The 15,909-nt window shown below is 51.4% G+C and overlaps 1 protein-coding gene across 1 annotated transcript in view; it reads left to right on the forward strand.

Moving 5' to 3' along the window:
* The window catches only part of MYT1L (myelin transcription factor 1 like), a 176,859-nt gene that overhangs the window by 99,212 nt on the left and 61,738 nt on the right, over nucleotides 1–15,909 (forward strand). The window contains exons 12-16 of the mRNA XM_081576196.1: nucleotides 1,005–1,216; nucleotides 8,264–8,514; nucleotides 10,683–10,916; nucleotides 12,797–12,918; nucleotides 13,787–13,855. Coding sequence (XP_081432322.1) covers nucleotides 1,005–1,216; nucleotides 8,264–8,514; nucleotides 10,683–10,916; nucleotides 12,797–12,918; nucleotides 13,787–13,855 — 888 coding nt within the window. The remainder of the gene's footprint in view (nucleotides 1–1,004; nucleotides 1,217–8,263; nucleotides 8,515–10,682; nucleotides 10,917–12,796; nucleotides 12,919–13,786; nucleotides 13,856–15,909) is intronic.

Consider the following 15,909-nt stretch of genomic DNA (forward strand, 5'->3'; position numbering starts at 1 on the left):
TCCACTTCCCAGGACTCTGAGAGCCTTTGGGCTCCAAAAAGAAGATCACAGTCCAGGTGACCTTTGAAGGCAAGGCCTAGGCTTTCATTCATTTAAGACCCACCCCACTGCCTGCTAAAATGCCCCAAATAATAGACATTTAACTAATTGTTACATCTTTTTGTTGATTTGAGAAGAAGTAAATAACCTAAATTAATGACGTCAAAGTAAATGTGTCGGTGATTTGATATATAAAGTTGTTAACATACGGAGAAGTTTGGGGCAAAAAGTCTAAGGGAATTCTCTGCACCAATTTCCTGTAAATCTAAAATTATTTCAGAAAAAAAAGCCTAAAAAGTCCTTTGAGATAGATGGACACACAAAAAACAAGATAGAATATTCATGAATATGTAATTGAGAGTTCTTCTATTTAAATATTTTATTCCACAGTGTAGAAAATGAATGACTACTAGGTGACAGCTTTGAAAGTGCACATTAATATTTGTCAAAATGCATCAGGACGTGTCCCATTGTACTGTCCAGCTGAATACATTTCTATGTAGCTTCATCTCCACCCACGTCCATGAGAGCATTTCTCTCACTTCCTCACATTTTGCTAAGGGGGCTTCTTCTCTCCCTTCACCGTGCGTGACGCTTGCAACACTGTCTGAAAGCCCCACAGAAGGAGACAGGGATCTGAGATCCCTTCCCACATTCACTTTGCATTATCTTACCCACACTTTGTTAGACTCTGAAAAGAAAAAAAAGGGGGGGGGCGAAAGGTTAAGTATTTTATTTTCTGTTCTTTTTATTTCCAAAAAGTCAGCATCTTGGCAGAAGCCAATTTGATGTTGTATCATTACAGCACGCTTGGCCTTTTCTCAAGAAAACAGAACTGGGATTTTAGTGCGAGATTCCAGTTCCTTAACGCAGCTAAGAAACAAGATGTTCTCATTTTAAGATGAACCGCGTCTCACGCGTGGCCGTGAGAAAGCACGCTGTCCTTTCTCTCTCTCTGCTTCCAGGCCCATGTGCTTTGTAAAGCAGCTGGAGATCCCACACTACGGCTACAGAAACAACGTCCCCACCACCACGCCTCGCTCCAACTTGGCCAAAGAGCTGGAGAAATACTCCAAGACTTCGTTTGAGTACAACACTTACGACAGCCATACTTATGGCAAGCGGGCCATAGCTCCCAAGGTGCAAACCAGGGACATATCCCCCAAAGGATTCGATGGTAGGAGGTGCACCCTCTTCTACATGAGCGTCACGCTTGCCGTTGATAATGTTGTTGTTGTGCATATCCATTGCCTACAAACCGACCGAGCATGGGGTCACTCGCTGGGCACCAAGGAAAGCACGCCCGCAGCCTAGGCGGGTTTGCTGCGGCCCCAGGTACCCGCAGGTGTGGGCGAGCAGGTCCCGGGAGAGGGAGGGGGCGGGGAGGGAGGGAGACCCCTTCCCTGTCATCCCCAGGCTGCCGGCAGGCGGTGGAGACAGACAGCCGTGGGCTCGTCTGCTCCACGGTGCTGCTGAGACGTGTCCTCATCTCCACCAGCTTCCTCTGGTAGATGCCCCAACACAGAAAAGACCAGGAGAGCCGGGGTAGCTGCCCGGAGTTCCTGGTCCTCCTGAGAGTTCTGTGTTCCCTGCCTGTTCTCAAGTCAGGATGCATGGTGCATTCATTGGGGAGATTTTTAAATTCTCGTGTCTATGGCTGCACCCCAGACCAGTTGAATCTGACTTCCCAGGGGTGATCCCTGTGGGCAGCATTTTTAAAAAGTCACCAGTGAATCTAACATGCACCCGTGGACACAGCTTCCGCGGGCCGCAGCCCCCCACCAGCCTCCTTCCAGCAGGCTCGGACCCCAAGGTGGGGCCTGGGGAGCATCCTGTCCTGGCTTTGTGACTCTGTCACTGGCCTCACTTGTGGCTGCCACTGTGTCCCCCAACAAAATAGCGCCCATGAAATAGAGAAACTTGTGTGCCTCACGGGGAAAGATCGTTTATTTTCACTCGTGCATATTTGAACCCACAAGAGGGGGTGCAAACTCTAAACAGACTAGTTCCCATTTCATCACAGAGCTAATTTGGTAAGTAATTGAAGCACAGAGGGGAAACTGCGTTCTATGGCTTTGCACACCTATCTAACCACGTTTCTACTTTCAGTTCTAGGATATATGGACTTAGTTGGCAGATGTTACCGATGGGGACGTGGGTTGTGTATGCTGGGTGATTTAAGAGTCTTATCTTGGCATTCTCCAGCAGAGGCCAGGAGAGAGGGTTTGGAAGATTTCGGAGCAGCTCTCGGAAAAAGATATTTAATTAAACTCACAGCACACCAAAAAAATCCATTTAAATTGAATGCTTGGGGAGTTCCAAAACCTTTTTTACAATTCCATATGAGTTGCTGCACATTTTTCTACATTTATTTTAGTATTCTTTAAGTTAATAGCAATTAATTTGCATGGTGAATGAAATGTAATATTTCTTTGATGCATCTCAGATTGATTACCCTTGCGTGTATCAATTCTAAACACATAGGAACAAAGATGGAAGCAGAGAAAAGGGAGTGGCTTAGGGTATAACATAATAATTGGGTTTTGTAGTAATAATTTGCTAACTTCAGGCTTTGTTATAACTTCATTCATTTGATGCAAATGAGGGATCTGAAGAACTTGAATTCTTCAGACCACACAATTAAGGTCTGTGCTTGTAAGGTCCCCAGTTCACTGACGTTTTATAGGGTCTGGTGACCACTTCTGCACACAGCCTGTTTTCCTGTCCTTTCCATTGCGTTGCTCTGGTTGGATCTGTGAAGTTGTGAGGAGGGTCACCATGCCCTTTCTCAACTCTTCCTTTTAGGAACCGAGGGGTAATAGACACGTGAATCCTCCCATGTGGTGGTTTCCTTGAAAGCAGAGGGAGCAGTTGCTCCAGGCTGCTGGCTGACTCGGTGCAGCTCAGCCAGCTGCAGAGGGGATCCTACACATGTTAGTATCACTGCCCCCCAGAAAAGACACCTGCTGTTGCCCTGCTCTTCAGCTGACCCACAGATTAAAAGAACACAGAAGAGAAACTTCAGCTCCAGGTCTTCAACAAACTAAGGAAAAGGGAAAGGCAGCCTTCATGGCATGACTGGCGACTGCAGTTGCCCCCAAGAGGGCTGTCTCCAAGACTTGTCCCAGGTGCACAATGGGCTGGGCCATTGCCCCCAAGCACAGCAGAATGAGCCTCCTGGGTGGAGGGGAGCATAGTGCCTGGGAGTAGGGGTCAGGGTCTGGGGTGCACGGGGGGCTGGAAAAGCAGGACTCTTGCCCTAGGCCCTGGGGGTCGTCCCTCACATTCCACCAGCCGTGACCAAGCACAGTCAACAAACATCAATTTATTCACCCACGTTGTTCCAGACACTCAATAGTAGCTATCTGTGTGTCTCATCTACCTGTCTGTCTATCCCTCTCTCTCTCCATCCATCCATCCATGGGCCCACCTATCTGTCCACTATACATCTATCCATTTTCTCCCTCTTCTTTCTTTATAACAAGCTTCAAGGAAGAGACTGTGTGTAAACGGAAGACAGTGAAACGCACCCAGGCACAGTGAAGCAAGGTGTCCATGCTGCCTGAAGGAATTAGCATGAGTTTTACCAAAGTGGTGAATTTTAAACTTGATCATGAGTGGAAACTACCAGAAGGCAGGAAACCCACGAGTTAGTCGAAGCTGCCAGCCAGCTGGCGAGGCAGGACTTGAGACGCATGAGAGATGGGACAGGACGACCTGGAGGCGGTGAGGAGACGACTTTGTGTCGTCTGCCTCGGGGAGGAGGACACCGACATCTGTCCCATTACGGAAGTGATACAGGAGGGAGCAGACCCTGCATGCTGCCAGCCCTGCCCCGCAGCAGCCCTGGCTGGTGTGTCCCCTCCCCCCCAGGCCTGTTTTATGGTGAGCTAAGAATGGCATTTCCACTTTAAAATAGATGGGGGAAAAAATGAAGAAGAATTCAAATTTCAGTGTTCAGAAGCAGTTTTCCTCATCCGCATGGGCAGTGGCTGTTTCCCAGGATAACAGCCCGATGTGCGGTTCCAGCAGAGACCTTGTGACAGCCAAGCCTCCACCACTGCCAGGCCCTTTGCAGAAAAAGTTTCCAACCGGGTCTAAGCCATCCTGCTGTCTCTGGGTGGTTTATCATTACCCTCAGGCTTTGTTAAAACCCTATGTTCTCAGCCCCGCGTGGGCCCCTCTCATGAGCCTCCCTCTGGGTTATTCCCAACTTCCACGTTCTCCTGACCATCCTTAAACCACTCTCTGTTCAGGAAATCAACTCGAATTTTCACTGGACAAACTGATGCTGAAGCTGAGGCTCCAATACTTTGGCCACCTGATGCGAACAGCCAGCTCATTGGAAAAGACCCTGATGCTGGGAAAGATTGAAGGCAGGAGGAGAAGGGGACGACAGACGATGAGATGGTTGGATGGCATCACCGACGTGATGGACATGCGTTTGAGGAAAGTCAGGGAGATGGAGAAGGACAGAGGAGCCTAGTGTGCTGCAGGCCATGGGGCTGCAAAGAGTCAGACACAGCTCAGCAACTGAACAACAGCTGCTCTTCAAAGGCCTTGTCTCTGATGCACCTACCTCCCCATCGCCTGCCCTCCCCTGCCCAGATCTCATCACTGGGATAGGGAGGGTCCTGTGGGCGAGCCCTCCTGTGCCTCCAGGTCCCATCCTCTGGCCCAGGCCTTCCTGCCTCCAGAAGCTTCTTCCCCAGCCATCCCTCCGGGACAGATCGCGCCTGGACTCAGCCTGTCCTCAGCCTCCTTAGACCTGCCCGTGCAGAAGGAGGGGTCCAGGCCTCCCCCTGCAGCTCTGGGTCCCACGTCCCATCTCCCGAGACCCGAACCCCACTGGCGGGTGTGGCCTGGGCAGACAGGAGCTGGGCAGACAACACCCAGAGCGAGTGAGCGGGCAGGAGACCACCGAGAATCCAGGCCTGGTTTAGACATGATAAACCCTCAACCACGTGAGCAAGCTGCCTTCAGGAGGTGCTGCTGCTCCCCTGAGGACCGCACCCGCATCTCAGCTTGCTAATGGGAAAGCACAGCCAGGAACCCACATGACGCCTGGGAGTCAGGGCTACGAATTAGGGGGTGCAGACCCCTGAGCCCAACCAGACTTGACGGGGGCACAGGCCCAACCGGTGGGCGAATCCTCAGGAAGCACATCTCCGTCTGTGTTCCATTTTGTCTGCTTTTCACAGAAATTCAGATTGGAAGGCCACAGTGATCTACTCCCTACAGAAAATGATAATTCAGAAGGAAGGGCGACGCACCCACGTCGTAAGAGTCTTTCAGGCAGAGAAGACTAAGTTGGAAGGTGGTTGTTTGTTTTTCTAATTCATCATCTTTAATCACTGTAAACCCCAACCCATTTTTCCTTTCCTGCACGAGAGGGCAGGGCACCTAAAGAGATATTTCTCAGCATGGGGTACGATCAGGTGGACTTCTGACATTGTAAATGAGAGGGCCTCGCTCTGGAGTAGAAGCTGCTTTGTTTCCTAAGTTCAGGGATGCGCTGGCATCCGAGGAACATGAATGCATTTGCAAGTTGATTGGGAAAAGCTTTGATTGAAAATAGCTTTGTCAAAAGAAAAAGAAACCAAGTTTTGACTTGGTTAAAGTGGAAGGGAGGCTGCCCCAGGGCTGGGAGCGAGGCAGAGAGGTGCCCCCGCTATATGGCACCCCCTGGTGTCCACGCAATGAGCCCCAGAAGCTCTGAGAGTGCGCTGGTTCCCGACTTAGCTGTTAGTGTGCTAAGTCGTGCCCGAGTCTTTGCGACCCCACGGACTGCAGCACACCAGGCTCCCCTGTCCTTCGCCGTCTCCTGAAGTTTGTTCAGATTCATGTCCATTGAGGTAGTGATGCCATCGAACCATCTCACCCTCTGCCGCCCTCTTCTCCTTTTGCCTTCAATCTTTCCCAGCATCAGGGGCTTTTCCAATGAGTCAGCTCTTCGTGTGATTGGTCATAAAGATTACTGACACTAATAGCTTTGTAAATATTTTACAAATAGGAAATAATGACTAAAACCAAAAACCTTCATTATCTGAAAGACTTGAAGTACAGAGACTCTTATTTGCATTTGGAGCAAAGAATATGTGATTGATGGCCCATAGTGAAAGGATGCTTGTGAAACAAATGTTCTGCTCACCTTCCTTCTGGGTCATGGGAGCTAACAGGCACATCAATAAATTGTCCAGTTCCATCAGCTGCTAAAATTCTGGACGAAGCCCATTAGCTTGGCATAATCCAGGGGAAGTGGAGTCTTTTGATTTAAATATTTGGTAAAGTCAGTGCCTTTTACCAGAAGTTGCGGAGTGCAATCTGTTGCACAGAGACACGTATGCCGTTTGCTTTGTTTTAGAAACTGAAATCCCCTCATTGCAAAACAAAACTTTTTTTCTTATTTATGTGGACCATATTTCTTTTCCTGAACCAGTGTCTAACCCTCACTAGGGAAAAAAGAAAAAAAAATCCCTCCTAAGTGGTATTTCATTTCTCTCACAGTTTTTATATTCCTGTTTTTATAACAAAATTGTAAATGATGTGAAACCACAAACTTGAGTCCTTTCGGCCAGTCTTGTGAGCTACCGAGCAGCCGGCTGCCCTGGTTTGTTTACGGAACCCACTGGGGTGCCCCTGCGGCCCCAGCCTCCCCGTCTGCACTCAGATGTAAGACCACGGTGCCTGCTCTGTCTGCTGCTCTGAGCAGGTGTGCTCATGGAGGAGCGAGGAGGGAGGAAGGGCGGACACACGCACAGTGAGGACTGGTCCTCGGGCTTGACCGAGTCCGATGAGCAGGATGGAAGTTGTTCCTCACACTGGGCGGGTGTGAGGGTGTGGAACTGGCCCCAGGCCCACACGCGGGGCTGCGACAAGGCCGGTAGCTTCCCTGAGGCTCTGCACACGCAGAGCCTCCCCACACCACATGCTTAATGTCAGGAAAGCTCAGTCTTCCGTCCCCGGTGAAAGGTGTCAATGGTGAAAGTCAGTGCTTTCATTTGTGCCGGCACAGGGTGCTTTGGGGCCGTTCTTGGGGATGCTATGATAACCAGCTGGGATGGCTGTGAGTTTGCGGTCACCTGCTGACCACACCTGGGTGGGGTGCCAGGTTGCAGGCACCAGGATGACAAAGCTGAGGACAGGGGAGCAGGGTCTTCTCTCCCTCTCAGAAGAGGTGACTTGTCTGCCAGAATGATCTTGCTTGGGCTCTCGCGTGCACACAGGCAGCCTTGAGCAGGGCTGGAGCCCCCGCTGAACTCCCCCTGCACCTCGGCCTCTGTCGGGGGGATGGCTGAGCTCCCTGCAGGGAGGGGCCTGTGCCCTGTGAAGGGATGGCTTGCTGGAGGGGGTGGCACCCTGCAGACCCTGCAGTCAGCACTCCTGGCTCCCTCGGGGCTCCCCTCGGAGTAATTCCCGCCCCCTCTGCAGGGTCAGGCGAGCTGCTGGCTCCTAAGCAAAGGGCATCCTGTGTCTTTAATGTCCCGGGCACATCCTAATCAGTCATCCATCGGTCATCTTCCCGTCCTGCGTTAAAGGAGGTGTAAACAGCTCCGGAAGCCGCCCTTGCCTTGTGAGCATGAGTGCGTGGTCAGGAGGCTGGTTGCTCAGAAGAATCCCGGAGTGAAGCTGGTGGCTGGGATGCACACAGGGGAGGAGCAGCAGGGCCCGCCCTTCCCAAAGCGCGGATGCTCACAGACGCACAAGGGCCCTCCCTGTGCATCTGGGCCACCAGCACAGGACAGGGCGCCCCACAGGGCTGCTGTGGCCCTCCAGGCGGGACAGGCCATCCAGTCTCTAGAGGGATGAGTGGTCTGCAGGGTCCCCGTCTCCCCGTGAGAGTAGATGAGCAGCCATAACATGAGGCAACCTTGGGCTGTGCTCAGGCTGGTTCGGCCAGTAGCTGCCCGCGCCTCGGTGGCCACGCCCAAACCAGGGCTGGCCTTTGATGGATCGTATCCAAAGCGCCCCTGCCCTGGCCCCCTGCTTGGGAGCCTAGGTGCTCTTCCTGCGGGCTCCCGGCTCCGCCCACACAGCAGGAAAGAAGGAAAAAGCAGGAGAAGCCAGGCTTCTTTCAGGGAATTAGCTGGTGGGCAGGTGCCCTGTCCCCCTCGGGACCGACGCACAGGTGTGGGCGCACAGGGCGGGCGGGCGGCATGGGGCGCTTCTGCGAGCGCGGGCCTGGGCTGGGCCCCCGAGTCACCGCCGCGCCCTGTCTCCCCAGCGAAGCGGTACTGCAAGGACGCCAGCCCCAGCAGCAGCAGCACCAGCACCTACGCGCCCAGCAGCAGCAGCAACCTGAGCTGCGGCGGCGGCAGCAGCGCCAGCAGCACGTGCAGCAAAAGCAGCTTCGACTACACGCACGACGTGGAGGCGGCGCACATGGCGGCCGCGGCCATCCTCAACCTGTCCACGCGCTGCCGCGAGCTGCCGCAGAACCTGTCCACCAAGCCGCAGGACCTGTGCGCCGCCAGGGTACGGCGGGGCGCCCCCGGCGGGGCGGGGCCTGGCGCGCCCCCACCCCCAGGGCTCGCCGGGCAGCGCCCCGCGGCCTCCCTCCCAGACGGCCCCGCAGGCCGCCGCTCCCCCAGCTCTTTTCCTAGGAGGCCAGACTGCGCGCGGCCCTGGGGACACATTTTCCAGATCAGCCTTAGATTCGCCTGTGCATTTAGGAGCACCGCCCCCCCGCCTGTAGGACCCACACCACGCTCCCCTCCTGGCGATCCCGAGGGCAGCACGGAGACTAGGACCCTCGAGGGGCCTTGCGCCCCGGCCCTTCATCAGAGAAGGGTGTGCAGGGCGGAGGCCAGTGGGACCGCGCCCTCCAGCCCAGAGCTGGGGAACAAAGAAAGGGCAAAAATCCCCTTTCCCCGCAGGCTCTCAGCCAAGCAATTACCGTCAGCTTCCATTAGTTCAAAACACCACAGACACCAAAACGGTGCGCCGGGCCAGGGCGGGTCCTCGTCGACAGGCTCCTGCCCAGAGCTGCCCAGAGAGGCCGCCAGGCGGCCAGGGACCCTGACGCGAGCGCGTCCTGCCCCGGCCAGCGAGCGTGCGGCTCTCCTCTCCAGAACAAAGGGTCGCCCCATCGCCCAGCGCTGCTGGGCACGCTCCTGAGCGCACCACACTGACCGTAGTTGTTAGAAATAGGTGTAATTTGTGTGAATGGAGAAAGGTCAGTAATTTTATGTCTTGCAAATACTTTCTTCTCTATTAATATTTTTATTCCTGGATTTTGGAGGAGTGTCAGGGGTATGCAATTTCCATGGTGATCAGGGCTGCTAAAATGCAAGGCTGCCAGGGAGGAGATTCTGTGGCAAGGGGGAAAGCAAAAGACAACAATCCCTTCGAGTTGGGTTTTTTTTTTTTTTTTCGCTTTATTAAATATAAACTAAGACCGAGGGAATTACAGTCCGACATGATGAAGGCTGTATTAGTCTGAAAGCTGGTAACCAGAGGTGCACTTTGACAAGGAGGGTTCAGGCAGAATAATATGCTGTGATTTACCCCAGTAACAGCCCAGAGGCGGGGATTCGTTCCAAGCACCTTCCCTCTGCTGATACATCCCCGGGAAAGAGCCGCCAGACGTCTGAGTAGGCAGTGGCGTTCACGCCAGCTCTGACATCAAATTGCTCAAGAGAGTATGATTCTTTGGGGAAAAAAATGGAGGATTGTCGGGGGTATTTTAATTTTTCTTCCTCTGTCCTCCATCTGCCCTTCCTTCTCTCCCCGCTCCCGAGAGGAAGACTCTGAGGGATTCTTGATCTGTTTACAGCATCAAAAAAAGAAAAGAAAAGAAAGCCCTCACCCTGTACCTCTTCAGCTTTTGTAAAGCTAGGTGACTAAATTGCAGGTTTGCCGGCCCTTAGAGCAGGTCAGCCGTGATCACTGCTGTGGAAGCGTGCTGTACTGTGATTGCACGTTTCCCTGCCTTAAAATAGAAAATCCTCTTCACGTATGATAAGGTTTTGCATTGGAAAGTAAGTTCTGTGTGGGGGTTTTGTTTTGTTTTGTTCACTACTATATTCCCAGAGTCTGTACCCGGTAGGACTCAATTTGATCCCCCCCCCCCAAAAAAAAAACAAAAACAAAAAAAAGGAAGTAAATTCTAGTTTCTCTCCTTCATCCGTCTAAATTCTTGTATTCCTCTCCAAGTGTGGGAGTGTTAGCATCAGTGAAACTAAAGGCGAATTTTAAATCTGTGTGCATTTTTACATATATATGTATTAATTTGTACACACATCCATTTCTGACCTCTTAAGAGGTCTTTGAACTGCGGCAGAATTGAAATCAGGCACTTGTTTCTTCTGGTGAGGCTTATTTCTAAAAGCAGAGACATATTTGGGGGAAAGATACAGCTCTGTGATAGTTAAGTGATGAAGAGATGACAGATTAGTGGATAAGAGACAGAGATTGAGAGGTGGTCCATAGATAAGCGGAAAAATGGATGCCCTGTGCACCTGTCAGCCAGCTTCACAGCCACGCGTGGAGAGCAGAACAGATGAGGGGACCTCTTCTGCTCGCCTGGGGAGCCTCTGCGCGTGAGACTGCCATGAGGCGTTTCCAGCTTGAATTCTGCCCTGGTGGAAGGGCTGTGGTCTGGGGGGAGATGCTCATGGTCACCGTGTCCTTCTGTCTCGCAGAACCCTGACATGGAGGTGGATGAGAACGGGACCCTGGACCTGAGCATGAACAAGCAGCGGCCGCGGGAAGGCTGCTGCCCGATCCTGACGCCCCTGGAGCCCATGTCCCCCCAGCAGGCAGTGGTGAGCAGCCGGTGCTTCCAGCTGAGCGAGGGGGACTGCTGGGACTTGCCCGTGGACTACACCAAGATGAAGCCCCGCAGGATGGACGAGGACGAGTCCAAAGAGATCACCGTACGTCCCCTTGGTGAACCCCCGCCCCCGTCCACCCAGTGTGCCAAGCGGGCACCAATGAGGGAAAATGCCCTGGGTGCACGCCTTAGCGAAAATGGTCTTTTCCCTTTAAATATGACTTTTAGCTGACTGGAGCTTAGAAGACGGTTTTGGTTAACCCAGGAGAGGTTTGGGACTAACATTGATGAGAACAAAACAAACCATTGATTCCTTTGAACGATGAATTTTATTTTCCAACAAGTGTGTTTTCTTGCAAACAATTTCTCTAAGAAAATGTGTGAACAGCTGACCAGTTCATTTTTCTGGGTGATAAATTGATAAAACACAGGGTTTTCCTTGCAGGTAAGGAATTATAACGAGAATCTTAAATGCTTACATATTTAATTCTGTGTTGTTAATTAGCTAGCTCCTTGAAGCTAAGGGCAGGGAAGTGAAAGTTGCTCAGTCCTGTCCAACTCTTTGCAACCCCATGGATTGTAGCCCACCAAGCTCCTCTGCCCATGGAATTCTCCAGGCCAGAACACTGGAGTGGGTAGCCATTCCCTTCTCCAGGGGATCTTCCCAACCCAGGGATCAAACCCAGGTCTCCCACATTGCAGGCTGATTCTTTACCAGCTGAGCCACCAGGGAAGGACAGAGTCTGTTCTCCAAAACACGGAAAATATGCAGAAGAATGCCCTGCCACCTAGAACAAATAATTTTCATACAGCCACCCAAATCTTTGTTGACTACAACATTACCAAAACACCTACATCCAGAACATATTTTTGAAGTAGTTTCAATTTTCAAATTAAAATAGTTACAATATTCTTTAGGCTAAGAAAATAAATGAAAACAGAATTGTTCTTTATTAGACAGACTTTTTCTCCAGTGTTCACTTCTGAAAGTTATGACATCTCCTTTATTCCCTGAAAAATGAAGATTCTTTTTGAACACAATAGGGAGACCACCATCAAAGCCATAGCATCTTACAGAAACAGAGAGGTGGATAAAAAGGACACATTAGCTATTTGTAGGAATTGTCAGGGAAGGTACCTGTTTATAAGGCCATTACATCCGAAGCCTATTATGTGTATTCTTCCAATTGATTTAAGTATCCAGGAGAATAGAATGTGAGTGGCAAGCTAAATTCCAAAGTACTTTTTCTTTCCTACAATGTTAAATCGTTACTACCAAATAAGGCATGGTAGTTGAATCTCCGAATTTATTTTAATTAAAATTAAACCCCCATAAAAAGACGGCAGCGTTGCCAGGTGTCACACAAGTGAAACCCTGCACTCAGGAAACATATTTGCTGAACATCACCACCTATAGGAATTCCTAGGTTACTGCAAGGGGCCCCTCTTAGCCAAAGAATATTCTATTAAAAAAAAGAAAATGCTGCCTAACAGTAATTTTAACTCACAGCATCAATCTGTGTTGGTCTTCCCTTGCCTTGGGACTTAAAGCATGTAGAATACTTACTTCTACAGGATAGAACACTTACCAAAGATCGCCAGACGCCCCAGGCTAAGGTATCTTGCGTGTAAAGCTTAAGCTCTGCCCGTCGGTGTTGGATACAGCGCTGTAGATCTTGAACCCGGTGAGCAAGGTCCACTGAGCAGCTGGTTTGGCTGCCAGACCACTTCTCTGCCCCTCCCGTCTGTGCAGCTGCAGGAATTAGAATTTCCCCACTGAACTAGGGGTTTAGAGCAAGTGGTGAGAAGTCCCGCACAGACAGACCAAAGATGCTCTTTGAACGAAACTGGGTTTGCATCCTCAGGACGAGAGTGTGCTGTGCTTTTAAGGGTAAGGTTGGGACGCTGGAGAGGGGGCAGGACGCAGCCCCCGTCTCCGTGTCCAGTGTCTTCTGTGGCCCTGAAGCTGTGTTTCGCCCGCAGCCAGAAGACTTGGACCCCTTCCAGGAGGCCCTCGAAGAAAGAAGGTACCCAGGGGAGGTGACCATCCCGAGCCCCAAGCCCAAGTACCCCCAGTGCAAGGAGAGCAAGAAAGACCTGATAACGTAAGCACGGCGCGCGGCGGCACGGCCGCTCCCCCGAGCCCCCTCCTCGGGCTCACCTCCACCCGGGTCTGTATCTGCCTTGCCGTCTGAGCATGCCACACGCACAGCGCCCAGAGGTCCCCGGGGGCCCGGCGGGTGGGCGACAGGCCAGCCGCGACGCTTGTTCTGAGCAGTGCTCTGTGCTATGGAGACACCATTTCCATGTGGTCCTGTGCATTTGCAGCTTTTCTTCAGGCAGCTTAAACCCCGTGCAGACATTGCAGCTAAACTGGAAACAATGAAACTTTTTTCAAGTTTTTTTTTTGGAAACATGCTTACTACTTTGGCTGTTTTTGTTTTTGTTTGGTGGCAGATGTCCAACACCAAGGTGTGATGGGAGTGGTCATGTGACTGGTAATTACGCCTCACATAGAAGGTGTGCCTTCATTTTTCTCATGGTGGATTCTGTCTTTTCAATTTATTGTTTTCAGCTTACCTCAACGATGCTGTCCCAGTACAAACGTTGACTTCTGTGTCACCCCTTTAAGTGCTATATGTTGACCTTCAAAAGCATGCTAATCAACATGTTCTATAAAGTCTTTTATCTCGAAGCAAGCTACCTAAATTTGGAAAATGACTTACAGACGTTGAGACCAAAGAGCCCAAATATTTGAATCTTACTTTTTCAAATGGTTTCTGCAAAGACATGCTTCCTTAAATTTCTCTGGAAACATGAATTAGTTCATTGCACCAACAAAATTCAATATACAGCACTTGCCCCATCGCTTTTCTGCATTCAACTTTTTGATTTCAGTTTTATGTTGTGTCTGTTGGGGACGTGCGCTGGGCCTCGGGGCTTCTCACGGGACTCTTCTGGCCTGTCTTACAGTCTGTCGGGCTGCCCGCTGGCTGACAAAAGCATTCGAAGTATGCTGGCCACCAGCTCACAAGAACTCAAGTAAGATTTAACGAAAATCCTTCTCTTTCTAAAATCTGTTCACTTAGTGGTAACAAAAGGGGTGTGTCATTTGCAAAGAGACATGTGTTTACGAAGCCACCTGTGTGCACCAGCGCCTCAATTCAGCACACATGAACGTTCTTGGGGATTTCGGTCACCTGTGTGGGCAATCCATCTGCCTTTTCCCTTTCGTTTACCTCTAGCTTTTTCATATGGCATCTTTTCCATCTTGAATTTTCTAAAGCATAGGTATTTTCTCTCCAGATATGCATGCATGTGGAAGGGGAGTTTTACAGCGTTACTCAGACTTTAAGGAAGTGATTGTCATGTGAAAAGTCAAAAGCTGATTTTTTTAAAAGTCAGTGCTTAATATGATCATTTTTAGGATGGACATTTAAGTAGGCCGAATAATCAAACCCTGCCATGATCCTACCTGATTCCTTCAGTGCACTGCGGTCGTAGCTACGGATGCTCATCAGGGCAGCCGTAACCCAGCTAAGGCTTCACCAGCACACACACAGCGTGGCCCCCTCTCCTCTGCGCCTGTAACTGTCTCTGGGTTTTTAGCGTGGGTCTGGTCGGCCGCATCCACACTGCCAGACGAAGGGTTCTCTTCTCTGTGTCTCTGTAGATGCAAGGAGGTAGATGGATGTGTTCACATTCAGCTCCTGGGCAGGTTTTGGAGGAAGCCAGGCCAAGCCCCAGCCTGCGTACTAAGACCTGCTGTCATCTAGTTGGAACGGACATTCGAGTATCTGTCAGGAGAACAAGGGCGAGATGAGCTTTCTAGAACCTGATGAGAACCAAGCTTCTCCAGTCATCGTTTTTAATTACCTGGCCTTTTATAAAAATCATCACGTCAAATTGCTTGGCTTCCGTTCGTTTGGAAAGGGCTTTCCTTCCGATGCAGAGAAAATTCTGCTTTCAGACCCCGCTGGGCTGCCTCCCCCGGGACCCCCGCCCCCACCCCTCACGGCAGAGCAGGGCGTCGGTCCGGGGGCGCAGGCTCTGTCTCACTCCATGTCGTTTCTTACAGGACCCCTGTCCAGGGCCCTAGCGCCATAGACCACCTGCTCATGTTCAGTGACCTCCTGAGCTAGCCCTCCCGCCACCAACCCTGGAGCCCTCTTCGTGGCGTGTAAACACTGGGAGGCGTCCTCTTGCTTGACGGCTGTGCGGTCTGTAGCCGTCTACGCGGTGCCTGGCGGACACGTAGCTTAGGACCTCAAACGGACAGCGTTAGCAAGATCCACCCAGCCCACTCGGTTAAGCCCTCCTTTTCCGTGGCTTGAAACCATGTTCCCCTCACGATTGAAATGGAGTTAACCGTACTCGGACCTTGGCTAACACTGCAGCACATGGCGACCTCCGCCTGCCTCTCGCTGAGGAGGGCGTCTCCAGCCCCGGCAGGCCAGCTGTCCACGGGGCAGCCTGTGGACGGCTCCCTGGGAGCACAGCTTCTCCTTGGGGACCTCCAGGTCGGAGACCTGAGCAGGCTTCCGGCGGGTCTGGCTCTCCTTGGTTTGCCTCCATAGCCTTTGGGCTTAGACGGTTGTGTTGATCTGAAGCTCCAGGCAGACCGGCTTCTCCTCCGGGGTTGGCACTTCCTTCTTGCTGCGTCTCTCCTTGGAGGCCGGTGTGATGTCCACACCGTCCACGTCTTCGGAGGGGGTCCGCCCTTTACAGCCTCCTGCGCAGGGTGGACGTCCCTTGCCCCCTTCCTGGACCCTCCCGGTGGGGAGGCCACAGGGGCCTTTCCTGCCTCCAGCTGGTCTAAAAGCCTCCGTCACCTGTAACTTGTCACTTGTCTTTGCAGCGAGTAAATCCCATTTCGACTGACCCTTTTCCCGGGAAATCCAAACTTGACACGTTTTCTGAAATGCTTTGTTTCACCTCCATGTCTACTATAAATAATCTGATATTTAAACAACCATTTTTCACTTGATGATAAGTCTTTCTCAGCTGAGGATACCATAGATTATAATGTGGCTTTTTCTCGTTAATCTTTTAATGGATGACACCCCTCCATCTCTGGCTTTCTTGTGTGGCCACAA

This window comes from Giraffa tippelskirchi, chromosome 1 (genome assembly GCF_054371585.1).
Source record: "Giraffa tippelskirchi isolate mGirTip1 chromosome 1, T2T-mGirTip1v1.2.pri, whole genome shotgun sequence".
Classification (NCBI taxonomy): domain Eukaryota; kingdom Metazoa; phylum Chordata; class Mammalia; order Artiodactyla; family Giraffidae; genus Giraffa; species Giraffa tippelskirchi.